We start from the raw sequence: 25353 nt of genomic DNA on the forward strand, positions 1-25353 counted from the left end.
TGCTAATAGCGCGACTGCGGGCCGCGGACAGGGCCGCACCGCATCCTCCCGACCTCCGGAGGCGCGGAAGTCTGCGCACTAAGCCTCCGCACAGGGGCTCGGTGCTTACCCGCCGGAGCCGGTAATAAAACCTCACTCACAGGTGAGCGTCCCCAGCTGGCAGAGCTCACGAGTGTTGTCACCCGTCACTGCTGGGAGAACGGAGCTCTGCCCGTCTGACTCCGCTGTGAAGGGGAAGCTAGAAGCTTCCACCCGGTCTCGCCTGGCCTCACTACCTTTTGCGTTGGCTGATGCTTCCGGTACCACTGCAGCGGGCCCCAACCACGAGCGTAACAGCTTCGAGTTCTGGGAGACCTTCTAGGCAATCACGACTCTGAGGGCGGCCTGTGGACCCCAGTTCAGTTGTCCTGGAGCTTGGTGACTGTGGTGCCCTGCACCCCCGCCCACGGAAAAGGAAAGCTGCCTGTGGGCTCTGTGCAGTCGGGTGCGGCCGGCTGGGAGCAGCAGGCAAACGGCGAGGCGAAGAGCCCTCCGGGTGGTCAAAATCGGGCCATTTCCCTGGCTCCTGTCAATGACCATCGCCTTGCACGGCAGCCCGATCCTGCCAGGCCCCCGACGGGCGCTCAGGGAGGCCGTGTTAACATGTCCTCACAGGAGCCCTGGCTGTGGGCCAGCCTTGGCCCTTCCCGGACGACGGGGTGCGTGGAGGAACGGGGGGCAACTGGGGGGCAACGGGGCGGGGGCGGCGGGGGCGGCCAGGACCCCAGGGTCGCCCACAAGCAGGACCGTGTGGGCGCACGGTGGGGTTGGGGGACCCCGGCCGAGTCGAAGCTCCAAGCCGGCGGCGCCCTGAGGTCCGACGTTCGACGTTCCCCGACGGCAGGACCCCCCCCTCCCCCCGCACCCGGAGAGGTCCAGCCCCGGGCGGGGCGGGGGGGGGGGGGGGAAGGTGTGGGCCGGCGTGGCGGGCGCTCCCTCTCCCCCAGGGGGCGCCCCGGCCGGGCCCCGAGCGGGCGGAAGCAGAGGGGGCGCCACGCGGCGGGAGACGAGGCCATGGGCGCGCGCGTCGGGGCGCTGCTGCTGGTGCAGCTGCTGGTGCGAGCGGAGCTCGGGAGGCAGGGTGAGCTCAGGCGGGGGCCGCGGGCCGGCGTCGGACTGCTGGGGGGGGGGGGCGGCTGGGGCGCGCGCAGACCCGGCGGAGCTCACCCTCCCGCCCGCCCCCCCCCCAGAGTTTCAGGATCAGGACCAGCTGTTTGCAGGTAAGGCGCCCAGGACGCGCGCTTTCCCGCGCGGGGCCCCTGAGCCGCAGCGCAGAGGGCGCCTCATCTTCTCCTCTCCTCCGCCCAGGTTTCGAGAACTCGTCGTTGCTCACGTGTAACTGCCGGGCCCCTGGGGGGAGGGGCGGGCGTCCGCGGACCACGTGGGGAGGGTCCCGGGGTCCCCTGGTCCCCCTGCGGCGCGACCCCCGACGCGCGCCCTTCCCCGTCCCCGAAGGGGAGCCCCTTCCCTTCGCGCAGGAGGGCGGGGTCCTGCCGCTCAGCCGCGTGTCCGTCTGTCCGTCCCAGGGCCCTGTGGCCGCCACAAAATCGAGCCGCGCGTGGTGGGCGGAAAGGACTCGGAGCTGGGGCGCTGGCCGTGGCAGGTCAGCCTGCGCAGGGGTAAACGCCACCGCTGCGGAGCGAGCCTGCTGAACCGCCGCTGGGTGCTCACGGCCGCGCACTGCTTCCTAAAGTGAGTCTGGGGCCGGCGGTCCCCACACCAGGGGACGGAGCGGGGGAGGGGGGGGGCTGGGGGGTGTCCGGGTCCTGCGCGCGGTCCGGATGCGGATGCAGTCCTCGTGTTTTCCTGAGCCCCAGGCCCAGCTGCAGCCACGTGAGGAAAACCTCGTTCCCCTTCTTCTAGAACGTTCTTCAGAACATTCGCACACACTTTTGTGTCGTGTTGTTTTCTGTCTTCTTTTCTTCCCAGATGGCAGCACCAGGCGTCCCCTTCCTCATCCCACGTCCGGTGGAGGCGTACCAGGGGGTGGAAGGAGGTGGGGAAGTGCTGGGCACAGAGCCTGGCCTGTGGCGAAGGTGGTGGTGGAGTTTTCCACCTGCTCTGGTCCTGTGCATCTGTTCATTGTTTTTTCAGGACGGCTGTGGGGGGTGACAGGCTGGCTGAGTGACTGGCCAGATCAGGCCCCAGGGGGAGGCACCTTGCTGCCCCACCCCCACATCCCCAGAGTCTAGGACTTTGGTCCATCTTCTCTGGGCGTTATCATTTCTACACTGGAGGCTTTGGTCCGTGAGAGGAACTGTAATGGTGTCCAGGATGAGCCCTAGTAGCAGCCGCGGCAGTCCCACCTCAGGGAGTCGGCCCCAGGTGTGCTCAGGGGGGCCTCCCTTCTCTAAGGATCCCTCCTTGCTCTCTCCTCCCTTGCCAGGCACAGTGATCCCTCGAAATGGACGGTTCAAATTGGTGAGCTGTCTTCTAGGCCAAGTTCCTGGAAACTGTGGACCTTCTACCATCGTTACAGGGTGAAGGATATTATTATATATCCCCAGTTTAGTGGGACTTCACTCAAGGACATCGCCCTGCTGAAGCTGTCCTCCTCTGTCACCTACAATAAGTACATCCAGCCCATCTGTGTTCTGACCTCCTCTTCTGAGTTCCAGAACTGGACTGACTGCTGGGTGACCGGCTGGGGGGACATCCAAGAAGATCAGGGTGAGGCTGGGGGCAGGGGGGCAGGGCGGGGGGGGCCTCACGCTCCACCATCTGTTGCATCCGCACCTGGGTCTGTGCGCAGTTGGGGCCACTCAGCACTGTCTCCTCACCTGCTCTCCGCTCCTGCTCCCCCTGGAAGGGACAGACTTCTGTCCTCACAGCCGCTTCCCTCTCCCTTTCAGAGACTGTGAGCCAGGAGCCGCAGTGAGAGGGAGCCCAGCTGGGCCCGGGGCTGCACCCCCCCAGACTGCAAGGGCGTGGAAGTTTTGGGGTTAGACTTGTCAGAAAGGCCTCAGGTGTTTGGGGGTTTTTTAATTCAGATTTAACTCACAAAACATAAAATTCACCATTTTAAAGTGTATAATTCTGTGGCATTTAATTTAGCTCATTCACAGTGTATAACCATCAACTCTATCAAGTTCCAAAACATTGTCATCGCTTCCCAAGGAAATCCTGCCATCACTAAGCAGTCACTCCTCCTTACCCTCTCCTTCCAGCCTTTGGCAACCACTAAGAAGCTCCTTGTCTTTATGGATTTACGTATTCTTGGTATTTCCTGTAAATGGGTTCATACGCTATTTGACCTTTTGTGTTCGGCTTCTTTCACTTAGCGTAACATTTTCATGATTCATCTATGTTATAGTATGTGTCAGAATCTCATTCCTTCTTATGGCCGAATAACATCTCATTGTATGGCTATACCACAATTTCTTTAGCCATTCTTACATTGGTGGACATTTGTGTTGTTTCTACCTTTTGGGTATTGTGAATAGAGCTGCTATAAACATTAACATACAAATTTTTGTTTGAACACCTCTTTTCAATTCTTTTGTGTATATATTTAGGCACACAATTGCTGAATCACGTGGTAATTCCGTGTTTAACTTTTTGAGGAACCAAGAAACATGTTCCACAGCAGCCGCACCATTTTACATTCCCCTCAACAACGAATGAGGCTTATAATTTCTCCATTCTCCTCAACACTTGTTTTTTTCCCTCCATCCTAGTGGATGTGAAGTGACATCTCATTGGGGTTTTGATTTGCATTTTCCTAAAATGACTAGGGATATTGAGCATCTTTTCACGTGCTTGCTGGCTGTTTGTAGATCTTTCTTGGAGAAATGCCTATTCAAGGCCTTTACCCATTTTTAAATTGAGTTGTCTTTGTTGTTGAGTTGTCGAATTTATTTATTTATTTTTAAAGATTTTATTTATTTATTTGACAGAGAGATAGCGAGAGTAAGAACACAAGCAGGAGTGGGAGAGGGAGAAGCAGGCCTCCTGCCGAGCATGGAGCCCAATGTGGGGCTCGATCCCACAACCCTGGGATCATGACCTGAGCCAAAGGCAGACGCTCAACGACTGAGCCACCCAGGAACCCCCTAGTTTTTTTAATTATTAAATAAGATTTTATTTATTTGACAGAGCACAAGCAGCGGGAGCAGCAGAGGGAGAGGGAGAAACAGGCTTCCTGCTGAGCAAGGAGCCCGACATGGGGCTCAATCCCAGGACCCTGGGATCATGACCTGAGCTGAAGGCAGACGCTCAACTGACTGAGCCACCCAGGCGCCCTTGTTGTAGAGTTGTAATAGTTCTTTATATGTTCTGGATACTAAACCCTCATCAGACATATGATTTGCAAATATTTTCTCCCATTCTGCAGATTTCTTTGCACTTCCTTGATAGTGTCTTTTGATGCAAAAAAAATTTTTTAATTTTGATGTTTAAATCATTTATTTTTTCTTTTGTTGCTTGTGCTTTTGATGTCATATCTAAGAACCTGTCACCAAATTCTAGGTCATGAAGATGTACTTCCATGTTTTCTTGAAGAGTTTCATAGTTTTAGCTCTTACATTTATGTCTCTCACCCATTTTGAGTTGATTTTTGTATATGGTGTGAGGTAGGGGTCCAGTTTCATTCTTTTGCATGTAGATATCCCAGTTGTCCCAGCACCATTTGTTAAAGAGACTCCTCTCAGGCACCTGAGTGGCTCATTCAGGTAAGCGTCTGCCTTCAGCTTGGGTTGTGATCCCAGCTTCCTGGGATGGAGCCCCGCATCAGGATCCCTGCTCATCGGGGAGCCCGCTTCTCCCTCTCCTGCTCCCCACTTCATTTGCTCTCTCTCTCTGTCAAATAAATAAATTAAAAAAAAAGAGAGAGAGAGAGACTCCTTTCCCCCTTGCATTGTCTTGGCACCCTTATTGATTGACCATAGATGTGTGGGTTTATTTCTAGACTCTCAATTGTATTTCTTTGTTCTGTATGTTCATCCTTATGCCAGCACCTCATTGTTTGATTCTTATAACTTTATAATATGTTTCGAAATCAGGAAGTATAAATCTTCTAACTTTGTTCTACTTGTTCAATATTGTTTTGGCTATTTGGGGTCTCTTGGTATTCCATATGAATTTGAGGGTCAACTTGTCTATTTCTGCTAAAAAGAGCATTGGGATTTGAAGAGGGATTGCATTGAATTTGTAGATTGCTTTGGGGAGTAGTGCCATCTTCATTATGTCTCCAATCCATGAACATAGGATATATTTCCATTTGTTTAGGTCTTTAATTTCTTCTCCTGGGGCTCCTGGGTGGCTCATTCAGCTAAGCATCTGCCTTCAGCTTGGGTCATGATCCCAGGGTCCTGGGATGGAGCCCCATGTGGGGCTCCCTGCTGAGTGGGGAGCCTGCTTCTCCCTCTTCCCCTCCCCCCGGCTCGTGCTCTCTCTCGCTGTCTCTCTCAAATAAAATCTTTAAAAACAATTTCTTCTTTTTTTTTTTTAGAGAGAGAGAGAGCGTGCAAGCTGGGGGAGGGGCAGAGGGAGAAGGAGGGAGAGAATCCCAAGCCGACTCCATGTGGAGTGCAAGGCCTGATGCAGGGCTAGATCTCGCGACCCTGAGATCATGACCCGAGCTGAAATCGAGTCAGATGCTCAACCCGTTGAGCCACCCAGGTGCCCCTAGGTCTTCAATTTCTTTCAGCAATGTTTTGTAGTCTTTTTGTGCGTAAGTCTTTCATCTCCTCAATTAAATTTATTCCTATTATTTTTGATGCTTTGTAAATGAAATTTCGTATTAAAGTTCCTTTTAGAATTTTTCAGTGGTAGTATAACAGACTCTTGTGTTTTGATCTTGGACCCTACAATTTTGCTGACTTCACTTATTAACTGTAGTCCTCTTTTGTGTATTCTTGATGATTTTCTGTATATAAGATCATATCATCCATGAATAGAGATAGTTTTACCTCTTTCTTCCCAATTTTGATGTGTTTTATTTCTTTTTCTTGGCTAACTGCCCTGACTAGAACTTTCAGTAAAATGTTAAATAGAAATGGCAAAAACTGGCATCACTGTCTTGTTCCTGATCTTAGGGGGAAAGCTTTCAGTCTTTCACCATTCAGTATGATGTTAGCTTTGAGTTTCTTACATATATTCTTTATCATGTTGAGGAAGTTTCTTCTATTCTTAGTTCATAGAGTGTTTTTATGATGAAGGGTTTTTGGATTTTGCCAAATGCTTTGTGTGCATCTACTAAGTTGACCATGTTTTTTTTCCCCTTCATTTTATTAACGTATACAGTACATTATATTGATGGATTTTCATATATGGAACCACCCTTTTATTCACAGGATAAATTTCACTTGGTCATGATGTACAGTTCTTTTAATATGCTGTTGGATTCAGTTTGCTAGCATTTTGTTGAGGATTTTTGCATATATATTCATAAAGGATATTGGTCTATTGTTTCTTTTTCTTGTGACGTCCTTGTCTGGGATTTGGTGTCACCATAATGCTCGTCCCATGGAATGAGTTAGGAAGTGTTCCTTCCTCTTGTATTTTTTGGAAGAGTTCAGGAAGGATTGGTGTTAATTTCTTCTGATGTTTGGTAGAATTCACCATTGAAGGCATCTGGTACAAGGTTTGTCTTTGTTGGGAGGTTCCTACTACACATTCAATCTCTTATTGCTCTGTTCAGACGTTCTATTTCTTCCTGATTCAGTTTTGGTAGTTTATATGTTTCTGAGATTTTGTGCATCTCATCGCTGTGATCTAATTTGTTGGGGTACAACTGATCATATTCCCCTACAGACATCATTATTTCTGTAAGGTCAGTAGTAATGGCCTCACTTTCGTCATCAGTTTTGTTGATCTTTCAAAGAACCAAGTTCTGATTTTGTTGATTTTCTCTGTTCTTCTATCCCCTAGCTCGATTCTGTCTGTCCCTCTCTTTATGATTTCCTTCTGTCTTCTACCATTGAGTTCAGTCTGCTCTGCTTTTTCTACTTCCTTAAGCTGTAAATCAGAGGATTGGTCTGAGATTTTTCTCCTGTGTTAATGTTGGCATTTCCAGCTGTAAGTTTCCTTCTGAGGGCTGCCCGTGCTGCATCCCATTAGTTTTGGTGTGTCTTATTTTCATCTGCATTCATTTCAAAGTGTTTTCTCATTTTCCTTGTGATTTTTTTTTTCTTTTATCCATTGGTAAAGAATATGTTGTTTAATTTCCACACATCCATGAATTTTTGTTTGTTTTCTGTTACTGGCTTCTAGCCTCAGTCCCCTGTGGTTGGAGAAATGTTGTGTATGATTTCAATCTTTTCTAATTTATTGCAGCTTATTTTGTGGCCTGACATACATACCATCTGTCCTGGAGAGTGTCCCACGTGCACCTGAGAGGGATGTGTGTTCTGCCATTGTCTGGGCAGGTCGTTCTGTATATGTCTGTTAGGTCTCGTTACTTTATAGAGTTACTCAGGTCCCCTATTTTCTTGTTGATCTCCTCTCTGGTGGTTCTACTCATTATTCAAAGTGGGGTTTTGAGCCCCCAACTGTGGTTAGAACTGTTTCTCCCACTAGTTCTGTCAATTTTGCCTCATGTATTTTGGGGCTTGGTAGGTGTGTCAATGTTTGTAATTATTTTATCTTCTTAATGATTTTGACATTGTTATCAATATAGATTGTTCTTTTTTGATTCTCATAACAGGTTTTAACTGAAAGTCTGTTTTGTCTGACATTAAAATAGCAACCTCTGCTCTTCTCTGGTTGTTATTTGTGTGGAATCTCTTTTTCCCCAACCTTTTACTTCCAACTCTGTGTGCCTTTGGATCTAAAATGATTGTCTTGCACACAGTACGTAGTTGGATCTTGTGTTTGTAATCTATTCTGCTAACCTTTGCTTGTTTGCAGTGTTTAATCCATTTCCATTAAAATTACTGACAAGTAAGGATTTACTTCTATCGCTATTCTATTTGTTTTCTATATCTTGTATCTGTTAATATCTACGCCTGTATCCTGCATCTTTTTTATTTCCTCCTTTTGTGTTTCATTGATTTTTATTAGTGTACTGTGTTGATTCCCTTCCCATTTCCTGTTCTGTATATTTTCTTAGTGGTTGCCCTGGGGATTACAATTAACAACTTAAATTTATTTCACTTTATTTTATTCAAGATTTTTTTTTAATTTTTAAGTAGTCTCTACACCCAACGTGATGCCCCTATAGCAATTTATTTTGAATTAATACCAACTTAGCTTCAATAGTATACAAAAATTCTGTTCCTGTACAGCTCTATTCCCCCCTTAAGCTCTTATTGTCAAGTTTACATATCGTGCAGCCATGAACAGAAATATATAATTGTTGTTTTGTGCATGTGTCATTAATTATAAAAGGAAAAAAAGAAGTGACAAACCAAAACTCTAAGAACACTTGTTCTCATGTTTACCCATGTGGTCTTTACCAGCGCTGTCTCTCTCTTTCTATGAAAGGACACAGTGTCCTTTGATTGCAGCCTGAAGATCTCCTTTTTGCATTTCTTGTCAGGTGGGTCTACTTGGGATGTACCCCCTGGGCATCTGTTTATCTGAGAATCTCTTAAACTCTCCCTCACTTTTTTTTTTTTTTTTTAAGATTTTATTTATGGGTGCCTGGGTGGCTCAGTCGTTAAGCGTCTGCCTTCGGCTCAGGTCATGATCCCAGGGTCCTGGGATCGAGCCCCGCATCGGGCTCCCTGCTCAGCGGGAAGCCTGCCTCTCCCTCTCCCACTCCCCCTGCTTGTGTTCCTGTTCTCGCTGTCTCTCTCTGTCATATAAATAAATAAAATCTTAAAAAAAAAAGATTTTATTTATCTGAGAGAGACAATGAGATAGAGCATGAGAGGGGGGAGGGTCAGAGGGAGAAGCAGACTCCCTGCTGAGCAGGGAGCCCGATGCGGGACTCGATCCCGGGACTCCAGGATCATGACCTGAGCCAAAGGCAGTCGCTTAACCAACTGAGCCACCCAGGCGCCCCTCTCCCTCACTTTCTGAAGGATAGTTTTGCCCGATACAGAAGATACAGAATTGTCAGTTGACTCTTCTGTTCTTCCAGCAGTTGGAATATGTCATCCCTTTGCCTCCTGGCCTCCCTGTATCTGAAAAGCATTTGGCTGTTAATCTTGTTAAAGGTCTTTCACTTGATGTGAAGCTTCTCTCTTGCTGTTTACAAAATTCTCCCTTTTTTTTTTTTAGAGTTTGATGAAAATATTTCTCAGTGTGGACCTCCTTGTGTTTATCCTACTTGGAGATTGTTCAGCTTCTTTGGGGTATAGATTCACATCTTTTAACAAATCCGGGGCATTTTCAACCTGAATCTTGCAGACGTAGTATGTTAATCCTAAACCATCTTAGTATGTTATCGCCCCACCCCCACCCCGTGCATGCTGTGGCTAAGCGACCACCCCACTGGCTCAGGCAGGGGCTGTCATCCCCATTCTATAGAGAGAGAAACCAAGGCTCAGCTCTCCATCCATTGGGTCCTTCAGTGATGTTGTTCATCACCCATAATGTGCAGGGTGCTGGGCTAGTGCAGAAGAGTCATCAAGAGCAATGTCCCAGGCACCTTGGGTGTCCCAGGGACCCCACCCCTGTCCCAGATGGCAGAGGAGGGGCTAAGTCATTGTCTTTCTGTCACCCCAACCCCTGGCAGCTCTGCCACCTCCTTACATTCTCCACGAAGTGCCGGTCTCCATCATAAACAACTCCTGGTGTGACTACCTGTTACACCAGCCCAGCTTCCTCAGTAACGACCTGAATGACATGATTTGTGCTGGCTCCGAGGATGGCAGCCGGGACGCCTGCAAAGTGAGTGCCCCTGCCCTAAGAAGGGCCTTGCTGGAACCAGGCACCACCCCTCCCAACCTTGGACCTGGGAGCATCCCTCATGATGCCCATCAACCCACCCTCAGCATTTATTCATGAGAAAACAACAGACCTTAGTTATCTAGCCTGTGAGACAAGCATTGTTTTGCATTCATTGTACCTCCTTTGATCCTCACCTGGAAATTGGGGGGGGGCAGTTAGAGACTATTGCCCCACTTTGCAGACGCAGAAACTGAGGCTTGTTCACTTCCGGGGTGGGGGGTGGGATTTGCACCCAGTCTGCCCAGCTCCACAGCACCCCCTGCTGTCCCCGCCTCTCCACTGGCCCCTCGGGCCCCGCCCCAGGCCTGGCTCACCCGCGCTGCTCCCCAGGGTGACTCAGGTGGACCCCTGGCCTGTGAAAAGAAAGGGCTGTGGATTCAGGTTGGAATCGTGAGCTGGGGATCAGGCTGCGGGAGGCCCAACCGGCCTGGTGTCTACACCAACGTCAGTGTATATTTCAACTGGATCCGGATGCTGTTGGCCCGCAGCCCCGTTCCCAGGCCAGCCCCCTGCCGGCCCCTGCTCCTCCTCCCTCTGCTCTGGCCTGCCTCCCTCCTGCAGCTGGCCTGAGCCCTGCAGAGCCCGGGAGAGTGGGGCCGTCTGCTAAGCCAGGCCCCGCTCCCTGGCTCCTTTGCTAATAAACACGTTTGCATGTTGGAGTCTGTGCCTTGCGGAGCCTTCTGCGGCCCCGGGGGGCTCCCTGGACACCCGGTCACCCCAGCAGCACTCCCTAACTCCTAAATCTTGCTCCAGCGGTCCGCACTATTCAGGTTTGGGGGGCAAGCCACAGGACCCCCTCCGGTTAGTTGAGTCAGAAAGATAATTTATGGGAGGACATTAGAGCCGGCCAGCTCCGCCCTCGAGTTTGCCCACAGAGGTGGCAGTGTGTCCCCAGAGTCCCCTGTCACTCTCCCACCAGGCTCTCCAGCTGCCCCAAGGGGAACACCTGCGGCCCCACTGCCACCAAGGCCTCCGGGGGCAGCTGAACCCCAGGTCATAAAAGGTCAGGAGTCTTGGGAGGACAGGAGGGAGCTTCTTTATTCTCCTTGCGCTTTCATCGCGTTTGAGTGAGCCAGGCTACCTGGCGGGGCCTGGGCTGACCCAGCTCTTCTTCACAACAGCCTCTTACAGAAGATCAGCCCGCCCGCAGGGCCTGGGGGCTGCAGGGAGAGCGGGTCACAGCCTGGTACCAGACACCTCGGGCTTGAGCAGGGGCCGCAGGGGTCAGTCCTGGGGCTGCCCTCCCTCCATGCCCATGAGAGGTGGGTGCCAAGTTCCCTCTCCCGTAGCCCTTGCCCTCACCCCCAGCCTGCTGCCCTGCTCACCCCATTCACTCGCTCACCGTGCATGCTCTACGCTGGGCACTGCTCTGGCCCTCAAGGCCCATTATGGGCTGGATGTCCGTGTCCCCGCCAAAACCCATGTTTGGAAGCCCACCCTCCAGCATGACTATATGTAGAGCTCGGCCCTTTATGGAAGGGGCCAGGGTTAGGATGCGTCCTGAGAGTGAGGCTCTGATCCCCTAGGCCCCTATAAGAAGAGATGTCAGAGAGCTCTCTCTGCGTCCCAACACCTCTCCCCCCGCCCCGGAGGCAGGGAAGAGGCCGCAACCGCCTTCGTGCCAGGAACAGAGGTCTCAGAATGGGACCCACCATGCCAGCACCTTGTTCCTGGACTCGGCAGCCTCCAGAACTGTGAGAAATGTTTGTTTCAGTGGCTCAGTCTGGCATTCTGTTCTGGCAGCCAGGGCCAAGATAGACACTCAGACCCCACCTCACAGAGAGGAGTCGAGCAGCCGTGAGTCCGGCCTCCTCCATCACATGTCACCGCACACAGTGACATGCCCGGGACGGCGTTATGGCCGGGCAGGAAGGCGCTCCAGGAGGCCGGGGCGGAGCAGAGTTGACCAGGCAGAAAGGAGCTCCAGAGCCTTCTGGGTGGTGGACACAGTCCGGGCCCACCCCTCTGCAGACCCTTGTTCCCAGCATCTACCAGCTTCACCAAGGCTAGCAGCCTCGTTGTCCTGGCCACACCGAATTCAAGAGAGGACCATTCCCCAATGTCAAGTCCGCTTCTGCTTCTGGTCAAGCAAGGAGTGCTGGCGGCTTTCAACCAGCCATCCCCCACTTTGAATTAGTGCAGAGCGGGATCTGGGTGCGGCTCCGTGGGGGCGGCCGTGCTGGGATTTCTGGACAGAACAGTAGTGTTCACAAGCTCCGTGACCAGCACTAACAGGAGCCAGGAGCTGGGATCAGGTTCAGAGATGAGCTGCCAAGGATTCTCCAGGGCTTCCTGGCCTGACCGCAGCCCTCCGCCCCCGCCCTTGGCTGCCTGAGTGCAGGCTCCCACCCCCAGCTCTCAGCACCGTGGCCCAAGCCAGGTGTCCTTTGACAAACCCAGCTGTCCCTTTCCTGCCACCTCAAAAGTGCTGCTCAAAGCATCTTTGTTTGAGGCCCCGCCCTGGCTCCTTAATCACCCCCTGGCGAGGCCCCCACCCCCTCTGGCCCTTTAAGCCCCCAGGCCCTCCCCCTGCCCAGTCAGCAGGGAGGGCACAAGCCACGCGGGTGAGAGCAGGGTGCAGGGGCCTCTAGGCCAGGAGGGGGAGGCCGGCAGGCAATGGAACTAGGTGGTGGCCAGGGGCCAGACTCCAGGGCTCCTGTGGATGCCGAGGGTGCTCAAATCTCGCAGGGGTTGGGGGGACAGCCATAGTCCCTGGGGTGTGGGCAGAGGGAAGCGCATAGAACCTGGGCCCCCGGGGATAGGTCCAGGACCAACGGGGGGCTGAGGGAAGACAGAGGGCCTCTGGGGCCTGGGCTAGGACCCTCCTCTCGTCTCCTTGCAGGTTCTGACCAGAGTCCCCACCCTGAGCTGTGCTGCCCTTAACCAGGCCCAGCCCTGAAGACACAATGAGGGGGCCTTCCTGCCTCTGGGTCTTGCTCCTACTGCTGCTGGGTGAGTGGGGGGCAGGGGCTGGGGGGTTCCCAGATGCCCCATCATACCGCTCTCTGGCCTGGTTCCCCTAGAGCACTCCGGGGCACCCTAACCTTGGCTTCACCGGTTCACCTTCTCCCCAGTCACTGACCGTGGGCCCTCCAAGCTCCGATGTGCCCGTGTGTGTCCGAGGTGTGAGTCCCCACCTCACACTGCCCTGGGGAGGGTTAAAGTGGGTAACCAGGCCAACGTGTTGATTGCACAAAAGCCTGGCACCAGGTCAGTACGACGTGTTTCACCCTCCTTCCTAATCTCTGACATCCCTCCCCCTGGCCCGTTAACCGACACCAAGGCCATAATCCAGTGCCTTCCCTGCTTCCTCCTGCCGGAGCTGCTGGAACAGGGACGCTGGAGTCTGCAGGTAAGGAAGCCTCAGAGTCCCTGACGTTGGCCCTGAGTCTCCCCGACCCCACCCACATCCCAGGCCCCCAGTCTTCCGCCCTCCCTCGCGCCCCCCTTGTCCCCTGCAGCCTGCGGGCAGCCCCAGGTGTCGAGTCGCATCGTGGGAGGCCGGGACGCCCGGGACGGACAGTGGCCGTGGCAGGCGAGCATCCAGCACCGCGGGGCGCACGTGTGCGGGGGCTCGCTCATCGCCCCCCAGTGGGTGCTGACCGCAGCGCACTGTTTCCCCAGGTCAGCGGAAGGGCGGGGGGCCCGGGGCCCAGGGACAGGGGGCAGGTGTGGCGGGCCCGGGAGCCGTGAGCAGCGTCGCCCCCTGTCGCGCAGGCCGACGCTGCCGTCCGAGTACCGCGTGCGCCTCGGGGCGCTGCACCTGGGCCCCGCCTCGCCCCGCGCGCTCTCGGCGCCCGTGCGCAGGGTGCTGCTGCCCCCGGACTACTCCGAGCACCGCGCCCGCGGCGACCTGGCGCTGCTGCAGCTGCGCCGCCCGGTGCCCCTGAGCGCCCGCATCCAGCCCGTCTGCCTGCCGGAGCCCGGGGCGCGCCCGCCCCCCGGCACACCGTGCTGGGTCACCGGCTGGGGCAGCCTGCGGCCGGGAGGTGAGGCGGGGGGGCGGGGCCCGGGGGCCCGGCGGGGGGGACGCGGGATCCCTCTCCACCTCCCTCTGACCGGGAAGGCTAGCGCCGCGCTGTCGCAGTCCGGGGCTCAGCGCGACCTCCGGGGACCCAATCCTCTTCCTCCCAGTCAGACCAGCGAGTCGTGCCTGGCCCGGCGGGTCAGGCTTCTCAGCCCCTGCCTCTCCCAGCTCTCAGAAGCCCCCCTTCCCCCCCCCGCCCCCCCGCCAGTGCCACTTCCAGACTGGCGACCTCTGCAGGGAGTAAGGGTGCCGCTGCTGGATGCGCGCACCTGTGACCACCTCTACCACGTGGGCACCGACGTGCCTGGCGCGGAGCACATAGTGCTGCCCGGAAACCTGTGTGCCGGCTACGTCCAGGGCCGCAAAGACGCCTGTCAGGTGCGGGAAGCTGCCTGGACCCCTGGAGTCTAGGTCCTGTGTCCAGCACCTGCCCTCCCTCCTTGGAACCCAGGGGCCGTACATCCTGTCCCCTAACCCAGAGGCACCGCCTTAGGGACTGGGGTCCTGGCACTGCCATCCCAAATCTTCAAAGGGCTGAGACCTAAGCTTGCCTTTCTCCTGCAGGGTGACTCTGGGGGACCCCTGACCTGCGTGAGATCCGGGCGCTGGGTCCTGGTGGGCGTGGTGAGCTGGGGCAAGGGCTGTGCCCTGCCCAACCGTCCAGGGGTCTACACCAATGTGGCCGCTTACAGCCCCTGGATTCAGGCTCGCCTTAGCCTCTAATGCAGGAACACTGACCTGGAGCCAGAGGCTGGGGTCCCTCTGAGGACCTGCCCATTCCCCACACCTTGCCCCTTCCAACTTGAGGCTCACAGGACTTATAAAGCTAAGGTGTCATCTATCTGTCCATCCCTGCCTCCTCCATAGGGCTCACCAAGCCCTAGCCGCCAACCCTCCTCCAGGAGTCTCCCATTTGGGGGAGCGGGGAGGGGGGAGCTGTCTCACAATCCCTCCCGCCCCCCTCCCCTCCTTCTCATATTTACCCTTCTCAGCTTCAGCGGGGGGCTGGGCCTGGGTCCCCAGAGACAGGCAAGCCAGCTGGTGCCCGGTCTGGCCTCTGGGCCCCCTTTCTCAGGAGGAAGTCAGGGAGCTTCCAAGTGTGAGAGGGATTCAGCCCCAGGGTGATGCTTCTCCATTGCTGGCTTTGAAGATGGAGCGGCCTCCAGGAGCTGAGGGCAGCCCCCAGCTGACAGCCAGCAGGGAAGCCCCTCACTGCTACAACAGCAAGGAGCTGAATGAGCCTGGGACCCAGCTCCCCCTGGCCTCCAGATGAGAGCCCCACCAGGCCGCCCCACAGGCCAAGCCCTTGAGCCTGGTGGAGCCCACCCAGACTTCTGGCCCACAGAGTTGTGATTTAATAAATTTGGGTGGTTGTAGGCTGCTATGTTGGTGGTCATTTACTACAGAGCAATAGAAAACAAATCTAGGGCGCCTGGGTGGCTCAGTCGTTAAGCATCTGCCTTCAGCTCAGGTCATGGTCCCAGGGTCCTGGGATCAAGCCCCGCATCGGGCTCCCTGCTCGGCGGGAAACCTGCTTCTCCCTCTCCCACTTCCCCTGCTTGTGTTCCCTCTCTCGCTGTCTCTCTCTGTCAAATAAATAAAATCTTTAAAAAAATAAATAAAAGAAAACGAATCTAGATCTTGCCCCACTGCAGTGGAGATGCCCCCAGGGTCTGGGTGGGCTAGCCCTAGGCTCTAATAAGGCTCAGGAGCCTGGGGCACCTGGCATCATGCCCTCAACCCAGGAAGGGCTGGGAGCCCCCAGACAGGCCTGGCAGAGCTTCTGCTGTGCTTGTTTCTGTGGTTACAGCCATCCTCACTGGGGAAAGTCTGGGGCTGTGTCCCAGCTGTGGCAAGGGGCCCACAGACCCAGGACCCGCCCCACACCTGCATCTGGAAACTAGCTTAGGCCCCTTGCAGCTCCCTGCCCACCTTTGCGTGCCTGGGACCTGGTTCCTGTCCCCTCCCTGCCATCTGCTCATCCCCAGGCCGAAGACCATCCATCCCAATAGATACAGCTCAGTGTCTAGAACTGCAGAAGGAACAAGAAACTGAACAAAACCTGGAAACCCCAAAGCCTAATCTTTGAGGCTAACAGGGACAGTGGGGGCAGGGGGCATGGGGGAGGACACCATCAAAGGTGCAGCCCCAGGGGCAGGCCTGAGGCTCGCCTCCACTCTTCCCTCCCAGGAGAGAGAAGGTAGCCGCACCCCGGTGGTTGCTGCCGGGCTGAGCCAGGCAGGCAGGGTGGGCCCACAGGACTCGGGCCGTGAGGGAGCTCCAGACTGCTTTCTCCCCCTGGCTGAGGGCCATCCATCTGGGGAAGCACTTCGCTGTCCTTGGGGGATGGTTATCGGGGAGCAGGGTGCCCAGAACGTGGCATGGCCATGGGCACATCAGCAAGGGGACCCTGGTGGCCCCTGCTGGTTGATGCTGGCCATCCTCGCTCCCTCCCTCAGCCTGGGGCCAGCTAAGGGACCTTCCCCAGGACGCCTCCCGAGGCACTGAGATGGGCACAAGCCAGTCTGCCTGGGAGCCAGTCTGCCTCAGCCTTGGACCTGCTGTGATTTGAGTAATGGGTCCCCATTCAGAGAGCCCCGTGTTTCGGAAGTATAACCTGGGAGCTAAACAGGGGAGTCTGGAGCTGGAGGGACAGGAGCTGTGCCTGGAAGGGAAGGGTCAGCAAATGAGAAGAAATCAGCTGCTCCTCATCAAGCCCTTACCAGATGCCACGCGGAGGGCTTTGTGGCACCACCTCGTGGGATCCTCACCTGACACCCATTTCTCAGATGAGAAAGCCAAGACCCAAAGCCACGCAGCTGGTAGATGGTAGGCTGAGATTCCCGCCCAGGTGGTCTGATTCTGGAGGCAGCTGGAATGATGGAGGGGAGATTACAATCCCCTTTACTCTCTCCCCTTGCTTCCCGCCAGTGCGGGGCTCTGGGCTCCCCTTCCCCTAGCGCCTTCCTGGTGTGCCAGCCTTGTGAGACTGGGCAAGTTGCATCTCCTCGCCCAGCAGGCTCAGGGGCACGCCCCCCCTGTGCTGGTGGTCCCGTCTGTCAGCAAGGTCAGTGGGGGCGTGTGGGGGGGGTGACATGGCCCTGCATCAGCCATGGCTATACGCCCTGCCAGGTGACAGGTCGGGAGACCGTGCTGCGGGGAGGGGAGCACCAGGTTGGCGGGGGTGGTCCTGGGAAGTCCAGGCATGGGGGACACTGGGCTCTTCTCTAAGGTAGGCGGGCATTTCCTAGCTGCCCAACTGCTCTGGCTGGGGATGCTGCAACCGGATAGATGGCCTAGCCGCTCCCAAGAGTACTGACTTGACCTCGGTTTCCCCTTCTGTCCTCTGAATGGATGCCACGCACCGTGTCATGGCTGCTGGGAGGGCTGAGGCCCTCACACTCCTGCCCACCGAGCACGGCTACTGTGCCCTGCGAGCACGCTCTCAGCTGCTCCCAGAACACACACGAGGTGTTCTCGTTTTCACTTTCACCGGTGGGGAAACAGGCCCAGAGAGGTTAAGTGGTGTGCCCTAAGGCCCACAGCTGGTAAGAGGTGGAACCAGGTCGAAGCTGGGCAGCTGACTTAAACTCCACACTGAGTTGTGAACCTTGCAGAGATGAAAGTAGTAAAACACCCTACAAATGAGAGGTACACCAGTAACTATCAGTCGTGATAATTACTATCTAGTCATCGATGATTAAAAAAAAGGGGGAGGGAAGGCCCACCAGGCCGAGACCCTGCAGGCTTAGTTTGGAGGCCAGGGAAGGGTCCCTGGCACGAGCGCCCGGTCATTGAGGCGCAAGGGCAGAAAGGGCCCAGCCAGCTTTCCTGTGCAGAGAACTGAGAGCAGCCGGCCAGCCAGTTCACCCACCATCCTGAGACTCCCGCTCTGTCTGTCATGGCTCCCAGGAGGGCAGACCTGCACCCAGCAAGACCACAGAGGCAGGGGCTGTGGGGGATCAGCCCCTACTCCCCCTCCATTCCCTCTTGACCCCATTCCCACTGCACTCACAATTACACCAAGGCCTGCAGTGACCTCCTACCACTGGCCCACCAAGTGGATGGTACCGTGGGGCTCAGAGAGACACCCTGAGGGGAAGGACTCCTGTTGGGCAGGGCCCCCACCCTACTCGCCACCTTCCCTAGTCTGGGTGACCTCTAACAGCAAAGACTGCTGTAAGCAGACTCCCGTCATTACCCAAACCCCAGCACTGTGTGGTGCGTGCATTAGCTCATCAGTGCCCCCCAAATGCCATATGGAGTCCAATTGTGTATCCCCTGCATGGATGGGAAAACAGGTGGAGGCTCAGTGCCTCGCCTAAGATCATAGTCAATAAGCTGATGTTGGAACTCAGATGGTCTGCTGGAGGGTGGGTGAAGACAGCCATGATCCTCGGAGGGATGGAGTGTGGGCCTACTCAGGATGACTCCTGGTAGGCATCCTGAGCTGTGACACCGGCCAGGACAGACCTAATAAGGCAGGTGTCTACGTGGCAATAGTGCGCACATTCAGGACAATGGGCCAGGGTGCAGCTGGGCCAGAACATCGTGGGCGAAGAGGAGGCCCCTCCTTTCCCTACACCCCTGGACTCCATCTTTACCTGCCTCATTCTGGAAAGTCGGCTGGATGCCTCTGAGAACCTCCTTGGCCCCAATGGGCCACACCCCTCCCCTGCCGCACGCTCTCCTTCCTCAGCAGTACAGGATCTAAAGCCTCAAAATCTCTGTACACAAAGATGCTGAGATTAAGATGGAAATCTTCGGCCTGAGCCAAGGACTCTCTGCACCAGTGACTCGTCCACCGCCTCCTGACTCAGGTGACGAAGCAGCGGTGGAGGTCAGCCAGGGGCGGGAGAGTTAGCGGGGAGCCAGGGCTGCCGAGGCTCAGGGAGGGAAGATTCACAGGAGGGAGAGGACTTCAGGGAGCTCTGGAGGAGGCAGAGGCTAGAAGTCAAAAATAACAATAATTACGGTTACGGTTTTAGAAACACCTACTGAGTACCAATTCTTGATGAAAATCTACAACTTTACAAACAGCTGTTCTCTCATCTTAAAAAAGAGGAAACTGGACTTTCATGAGGTTAACTGCCCAAAGCTGCACAGGCAGCGCCGGGACCAAGTATTTGAATCCCCAGTGGTCTGAGCACGCAGCCCGCACTGTGAAAATTAGTGAAAGGAAACCTCGTTTAGAACACAGGCATGGCGGGGCACCTGGGTGGCTCAGTTGTTAAGCGTCTGTCTTTGGCTCAGGTCATGATCTCCAGGTCCTGGGATCAAGCCCCGCATCAAGCCCCGCATTGAGCCCCGCATCGGGCTCCCCGCTCGGCGGGGAGTCTGCTTCTCCCTCTTCCTCTGCCTCTCCCCACTGCTCCTACTCTCTCTCTCTCTCTCTCTCTCTCTGTATCTGTCTGTCTCAAATGCATTAAAAAAAAAAAAAAAAATTCTATAGAACGCAGGCGCGGGGCCAGCAGGGGGCGCTCTCAGCCCTCTCGCTCATCAACTGCCCCCGCAAGGGGAAGAGTCGCATCTGGCAGGTGCATGCTACTTTACTACCCGAGCAGGAGGAAGGCAACAGCTCAGCCAGTGAAAACCCACTATTAGAACTCACTTTATTCCAAAGAACTTTTTGTCTATAATAGCCCTCCCTGTTTCCCCTTTCCACTATATGAGAGTTTCTCTCCTTTGTTCTGCGGACTTGCCTATGGCTTTGCTGTAGCTTGCTCGTCCTGGCTTGTAATTCTCTGCTTTCCCCACATAAGCCCAGTTTTGCTGGTGAAATAACTTGGCAGTTTTATTTTCTTAAGGTTAATAGCCGTTAGTGACCAGCTCGGTTCAGGGCCAAGGCAGCAGCATCTTCAGATTGTGCCCACTCTGAAGAATTGTCAAATAGCAACCCCCAACATCGGCAGCACTGTTTGGCATCCAGGGCCATCCACCGGCTTACTGGGTGCCCCGGCATGTCTGACACATGCCATCAGCGACCCAGCTGAGGCTCTCTCCCTCCCAGTACTGGCTATGCAAGAGAAAAAAACCTCTTTCCCTCCCTCCAGTGTAACTGCAACCTGGGGCAAGGCAGGACAGTGTCCCCACACCCAAGAAGTAAGGCCTAGACTGTTGGTAGGGAAACCCCATAGAAGGACAGCCAGTCAGGGAAACCAAGTCTACAGGCCCTTCCAAAGCCCGAGTGGACGCAGGCAGCGAGGGGGGCAGCTGCCCAAGCCCCTGGGCTGGGGAACTCCTCCTTCCGCCTCACCCTGGGGAGTGAGCACCAACTTTGGCAGAGCCTTATGGCATTTTTTAAAAGATTTTATTTGTCAGAGCACAAGCATGGGGCGCAGCAGGCAGAAGGAGAAGCAGACTCCCTGCTGAGCAAGGAGCCCGACGTGGGGCTCCATCCCAGGAACTCCAGGATCATCCTGAGCTGCAGGCAGAGGCTTCACCCGCTAAGGCCTCCCGAGCCTTATGGCGTTCTCCCTGGGAGTTCTCCCCGCCCACTCACTAACACCCAGGGCAGCTTCCTGGGGTCCTTCCCGGCCACAAAGCCCAGCCAAGGCTGGGCGTGGAAATGAGGACAGCACACCCACGGGGGCAGCCGGAAGGTCCGGAATTATCACCCCCTCAAAACGGAGGCCAGGAAGCCCCTCAATTATGAGCCGACCTTCACTGACTCTCCCTGGGACGTGGGGGTACTCTACACTCGCCAGGTCAGCTCCCAACGTTCCCCCACCAGAGGGCCGAGCCTGCACCCAGACCACCCCCTGACTGCAACAGGGGCGCCTCAGCTTTGCCACTCCCAAGATGGCGCCGCCACCTGCCGCGCCGGACCCCTGCCCCACGCCCACCACGCCACGGCGCCGAGATGGCGGCCGGACACGCAGTCGGTTGGAGCGGCAGGCGCATCACTTAAAATGGCGGCGGCGGCGGCGGCGGCGGGGCGGGGCCGCCGGGCGCGAGGCACGCTGGGGCGGGGTGCGCGGGCTGCCGGGAACGGGGCGGAGCGCGGCCGCGCCGGCGCGTCGAGAGGGGACAGGCAGCCGCCGCGATGGTGAGCGGGCGCGGGGGGAGGGGCGGCGGGCCGGGGCCGGCGGGGGGCGGCGGGGGGCCGCGCGGGGCTGGGGGTGGGGGCGGTCAGCGGCGGGGGCGAGGGAAGCTGGGCTCTGGGCTCCGCGCTCACGCCGGCCCGCCGCCCCCAGGACGTGTTCCTCATGATCCGGCGCCACAAGACCACCATCTTCACGGACGCCAAGGAGTCGAGCACTGTGTTCGAGCTAAAGCGCATCGTCGAGGGCATCCTCAAGCGGCCGCCCGACGAGCAGCGGTTGTACAAGGTGCGGCCCCGGGCGGGGGCGGGCGCTGCGGGGCGGCTGCGTCGTTGGTGTAAACAGTGGCCGGAACTCCCCCGCGTGGAGGCGAGGCGGCGCCGGTGCTCGGTGGAGGGGCGGCCCCGGGGGACGCGCGGGGGGCCCCGGGCGCTTCTTGGGGGGGCCGGCGGCGTGTCTCATCCCAGCGGCGGCGGACTGGGGAAACTGAGGCTGGGCGAGGTGACCGTTCAGCCCAAGGTCCGCGGCAGAGCCGGGGTTTGAACCCCGTTGCCTTTAGTGCCCCGCGGGCCCGTCAGAAGCACACACTTTCATCCCCGCTCCTTACTACCGACAAGCGGAGGGTGTCGGGGTGAGTAGCGGCCCAGCAGGCCACCACCCAACGAGCGCATTACTCCCCAAGCTCCTGCCGGTGCTCTGAAAGTTCGTCCTTCCCTTTCAAACCAACTGAAATTATGTAGCGAAAATGGCTTGGGGCTTTGTGTTTTCATGGGGGAGTCCGTCCTCTTGGCCCAATTCAGGTGTCCAGCAGCATGGAGCCCTTCACCTAAGTGCACTGGTCTCATTCTCGCTGGAAACCGGGAAACTGGCTTTTCCTTCCAAACTGAGCCTCTCTCTGTTAGTCTCTGGAAGCCTCTTATGCTGTGCGTCCGGGGAGGCTTCCCTGCTGCCTGTGCTCCTTCCATGTACTGTATTCCGTGCTTTCTGGGTCTGCTTCACTCACTGAAACCTCCTGGCTGCCCTACAAGTTGGGAATTCCAGTAATTCCCATCTTACAGATAAACTGCCCATCAAAAAGATCAACCGCTTTGTCCAAGGTGGCAGAGCTGGGATTCAAATCAGGTCTACTAGTGGACAGACTGGGTCACTGACTCTTGAAATTAGAATCACCTGGAGCCTTGGGAGGGGAAAACGAGATTCCAGAGCTCTACTCTGAGAGGTTCTGATTTGGAAAGTCTTGTGTAGCCCTGGAAATTGTGTTTGATACGTTCTGCGGGTGGTCCTGGGCCCCACTTGGGGCCATCTATCTTTCTTCTTCTGACTTTCAGGGTAGTTGCTGACCAGGGAAGTCTGGGACTCACCCCTCCTGGGGCCTCTCCCAACACCCTGCCTGCCTCTCTCCTCAGGATGACCAGCTTCTGGATGACGGCAAGACACTGGGAGAGTGTGGCTTCACCAGTCAGACAGCACGGCCGCAGGCCCCAGCCACTGTAGGGCTGGCGTTTCGAGCAGGTGAGCGGGGCGGCCAGGCCGGGTGAAACAGCCAAAGAAAGGGGTCACTGGGGAGCCTCTTGTTCCTCCTCCCAGCCTCCAGGGCAGTGGCTTCCTAGTCCACAAAGCGCAGGCAGTATCTTGTGTATTTGTTTCCCCACAAAGAAAAAAAAAGCAGAGATGCTTGTAGAAATTGAAGCCTATTTCATGAAGGATTGAAATATCCCTAATCACTATACCAGTTTCTGTTTAAAGGTTTTAGTACTGGGTCCTGTGCTTTGCATTTTATTTGTTGTTCCATTTAATACTTGGTACCCCAAGAGGGAAGTGTGGCTATCCCCACTTTGGAGTCATGGAAACTGAGGCTTGCCGGCAGTCATGTGGGGAGCTACGGTTCAGATGCAGACTGCTGGGACCTTGCTTGAGCTGGGCACCATGCCAGGCAGTCTTTGAGGGGCATCACTTAATCTCCCAGCATCTCTGTGCATGCCACACGTGTGTTGTGCCCATTTTAAGGATGAGTAACCAAGCCTGGGAAAATTAGGTCACTTGCTGGGACTGCCAGATCCAGAATTCATGTCCAGTCCCTGTGCGCTCATGAACCACATGCCCCCTGCCCAGTGCTTAGAAACCCAAGGGTGGGGGCGGTTCACTGCTCTCCTTCCCCCAAGAAAAAGAGAGGTTTGAATTTTGTTTCTAGAAACTTGGAACAGGGGTTGTAGTGTGTTCAAGTTGTGTTGAGTAAACTCGGTTGATAAGTAATGATTTTTCTGGCTTCTTGTGACAAAAAGTGTAGTGAAGGTTGAGGAGGGAGGGTACAGCCTTAGCCACACTTCTGTATTTCATGAGGATCACTGTGCCAGGCCTCAGCAGCCATGTCCTTGGGGGGCTGCTTCACACTGCTGCCCCCCCCCCTCCCCCCCGTCCTGCTGGCTGGAGTTCCCATCTCCATAGAGGCGTGTGACACTTAGGCCAGCCTCACAGGCGGTGTGAGCCCCCACGGGCCCCAGGCCTTGGCCTGAGGGTGCTCAGGAAGTGGAAATCTTAAGGGCCTTCATGTGGGTCCCCTCTGACCCTTTCAGTAGTACTAAGGTAGGTGCACAGCTGGTGCAGACTTTACACAGGTTAGGCCCTGTACAGGGGTACCCTTCTGAGGGGGCAGGTGAGGACTGAAAGCACATCTCCCACTCTGCTTCCTAAGCCCCAAGACTTGGCTACATTCTCCCGGAGGACGTAGTCCTTCCTCTTAAAGGCAGTCTCCTGTAGGCTTGCAGAGACTCTTGTAAGATGTCAGCAGGCCTATTTTGTTGATGAAAAAAATCACAACACAGGGTTTGTTTTTCCCCATGACCCCAGTTAGGGCATTGAATGTGGGGGTGACTAGACTGTAGGTGGCATCACCACTGGGGCAGGTGATTGCTGTCTTGATGGAGGACACAGTATGGACTGGACTGGCTGTTCTTTGTTCCTCCCTTGGGCTGCAAAAGTGCACTTCTGCGTGGGTAATTGTTTTCCTTAGAGTTTTTGGAAGAGCAACACAGAACTTAACCCACCCCCCCCAACTGGCTGCTCAGTCAAATCAAGTGTTAAATAGCATTGTCCAGACTTAACCAAAAACGGGAGAAATGAAGGCAAGAATTGTCACTGCAGATTGGTCGTTTTGAAGCTGAATTAGTTAAGCTGAGCCACCGGTCTCTAAGTTCAGCATTGTGGACATCTGGGGTCAGGTAATTCTGTGTGAGGTGTCTTGGGCACTACAGGATGTTTAGCATCTCTGGCCACTATTAGAGATGGCCATCTACCCACTCTGCCAAGTTATGACAACCAAAACTGTTGCCAGACATGGCCACCTTTCCTATGGGGGCCTAATTGGTTGAGAACCCTGAGCCAGGTGGAGAGAAGTCTCCCTGTTGGAAGAAAGTGCAGGAGTAAAGTTAGGAAGTGGGGCTCGTTTGCTTTGTGCTGAGGTGACAGAAACAAGACAGGGCTTTCTGGAGCTGCTGTTCTAGTGGGAGAAGCAGCCTGGTCAAAAGAAACGGCCATTTTGGCTAGAGGTATGTAAATGCTGCTGTAGCAATGCACAGGTATTGGGATGCAGTGACTGTCTACGTAGGATGGCTGGGGAAGGCTTCTCTGAGGAATGATGTTTGGGTTGACCACTTGAATGCCCCCAGATAACCAGCCATTCAGAGTGGCAGGCTAGGGACTAGCAGATACAAAGGCTCTGAGGCAGGAAAGAGCTTGATGTGGGGAACACAGGAGACAGGTGGACAAAGGGCAATGGACTTAAGATTTTATTCAGTGTGATGGGAAGCTATTGGAAGCTTTTAAGCAGGGGAAGGACAGGCTGGTTTGAACTTAAAAAAAAATCAGTGTTTAGTAGAGAGGAGGTGTGAATGGAACAAGGAGATGGAGATTCTGGATGAGGGGAGACAAATGGGTAAGGGTCTGTGTGCACAGTGTCACTAGTAGGTGTAAAGGGTGAGGAAATGGACTTGGATGCGGGGGGGACGGGCAGTCCAGGTTGGGCCTGTAGGGGTGGAACTCATTCTAGTAGGATCATGGAGGAGACTCTGCAGAGGTGGGGATTTGCTCAGAGGACACCAGAAGCTAGATAGTAGTGGCTGCTCCCTCCAGCTCTCCCCACCCACCCCTGTCCACCAGATGAAGCTTTCGAGGCCCTGCGCATCGAGCCCTTCTCCAGCCCACCTGAGCTGCCCGATGTGATGAAGCCACAGGACTCAGGAAGCAGCGCCAATGAACAAGCGGTGCAGTGAGGGCCCCGGGCCCGTCCCCAGTGCCCCCCCCCAATAAAAGATTTGGGTGTCTGCCTGGTTGCTGCCTTTTTCTGTGCACCCTTCTCCTGACTCAGGCATCACCTTCCCTGGGATGGGTCTGCTCCCCTGCAAGACAACA

At 55.5% G+C, this 25353-nt stretch overlaps 3 protein-coding genes across 4 annotated transcripts; all 3 read left to right on the forward strand.

Moving 5' to 3' along the window:
- The first annotated feature begins 955 nt into the window (after window positions 1-955).
- On the forward strand, window positions 956-11920 carry PRSS41 (serine protease 41). Its single transcript, XM_064592377.1, has 7 exons — window positions 956-1120; window positions 1230-1259; window positions 1348-1374; window positions 1566-1731; window positions 2426-2709; window positions 9662-9816; window positions 10207-11920. Exons 1-7 carry the CDS (start codon window positions 1054-1056, stop codon window positions 10444-10446), a joined length of 969 nt encoding a protein of 322 aa, XP_064448447.1. The 5' UTR covers window positions 956-1053; the 3' UTR covers window positions 10447-11920.
- An 862-nt stretch (window positions 11921-12782) lies between these two features.
- On the forward strand, window positions 12783-19988 carry LOC123840754 (serine protease 33). Its single transcript, XM_064590307.1, has 3 exons — window positions 12783-12828; window positions 13266-14281; window positions 14468-19988. The coding sequence occupies exons 1-3, from the start codon at window positions 12783-12785 to the stop codon at window positions 14624-14626; spliced, it is 1221 nt and encodes a 406-aa protein (XP_064446377.1). The 3' UTR covers window positions 14627-19988.
- An 809-nt stretch (window positions 19989-20797) lies between these two features.
- On the forward strand, window positions 20798-25268 carry ELOB (elongin B). 2 transcript variants are annotated; one of them, XM_064592384.1, is made up of 4 exons: window positions 20798-20951; window positions 21100-21234; window positions 22353-22458; window positions 25075-25268. In XM_064592384.1, exons 1-4 carry the CDS (start codon window positions 20949-20951, stop codon window positions 25212-25214), a joined length of 384 nt encoding a protein of 127 aa, XP_064448454.1. In that variant the 5' UTR covers window positions 20798-20948; the 3' UTR covers window positions 25215-25268. The 2 variants fall into 2 exon arrangements, with proteins under 2 accessions (XP_064448454.1, XP_045730727.1); XM_045874771.3 differs by having other exon boundaries at window positions 20799-20951; window positions 25102-25268.
- Window positions 25269-25353: the final 85 nt, after the last annotated feature.

This window comes from Mirounga angustirostris, unplaced genomic scaffold, assembly GCF_029215605.1.
Source record: "Mirounga angustirostris isolate CCGP_5_RB_7025 unplaced genomic scaffold, mMirAng1.0.hap1 SCAF_5, whole genome shotgun sequence".
Classification (NCBI taxonomy): Eukaryota; Metazoa; Chordata; class Mammalia; order Carnivora; family Phocidae; genus Mirounga; species Mirounga angustirostris.

Excerpts from the sequence above, each read along its gene's own strand:
- PRSS41 (XM_064592377.1), top strand. The coding sequence starts at position 1,054 with ATGGGCGCGCGCGTCGGGGCGCTGCTGCTGGTGCAGCTGCTGGTGCGA. Across the intron at positions 1,732-2,425 it reads GCCGCGCACTGCTTCCTAAA|GCACAGTGATCCCTCGAAAT; the intron begins GTGAGTCTGGGG and ends CTCCCTTGCCAG. Across the intron at positions 2,710-9,661 it reads GGACATCCAAGAAGATCAGG|CTCTGCCACCTCCTTACATT; the intron begins GTGAGGCTGGGG and ends AACCCCTGGCAG.
- LOC123840754 (XM_064590307.1), top strand. The coding sequence starts at position 12,783 with ATGAGGGGGCCTTCCTGCCTCTGGGTCTTGCTCCTACTGCTGCTGG. Across the intron at positions 12,829-13,265 it reads CTTGCTCCTACTGCTGCTGG|TCTCCCCGACCCCACCCACA; the intron begins GTGAGTGGGGGG and ends GTTGGCCCTGAG. Across the intron at positions 14,282-14,467 it reads GCCGCAAAGACGCCTGTCAG|GGTGACTCTGGGGGACCCCT; the intron begins GTGCGGGAAGCT and ends TTTCTCCTGCAG.
- ELOB (XM_064592384.1), top strand. Across the intron at positions 21,235-22,352 it reads ACGAGCAGCGGTTGTACAAG|GATGACCAGCTTCTGGATGA; the intron begins GTGCGGCCCCGG and ends CTCTCTCCTCAG. Across the intron at positions 22,459-25,074 it reads AGGGCTGGCGTTTCGAGCAG|CTCTCCCCACCCACCCCTGT; the intron begins GTGAGCGGGGCG and ends TGCTCCCTCCAG.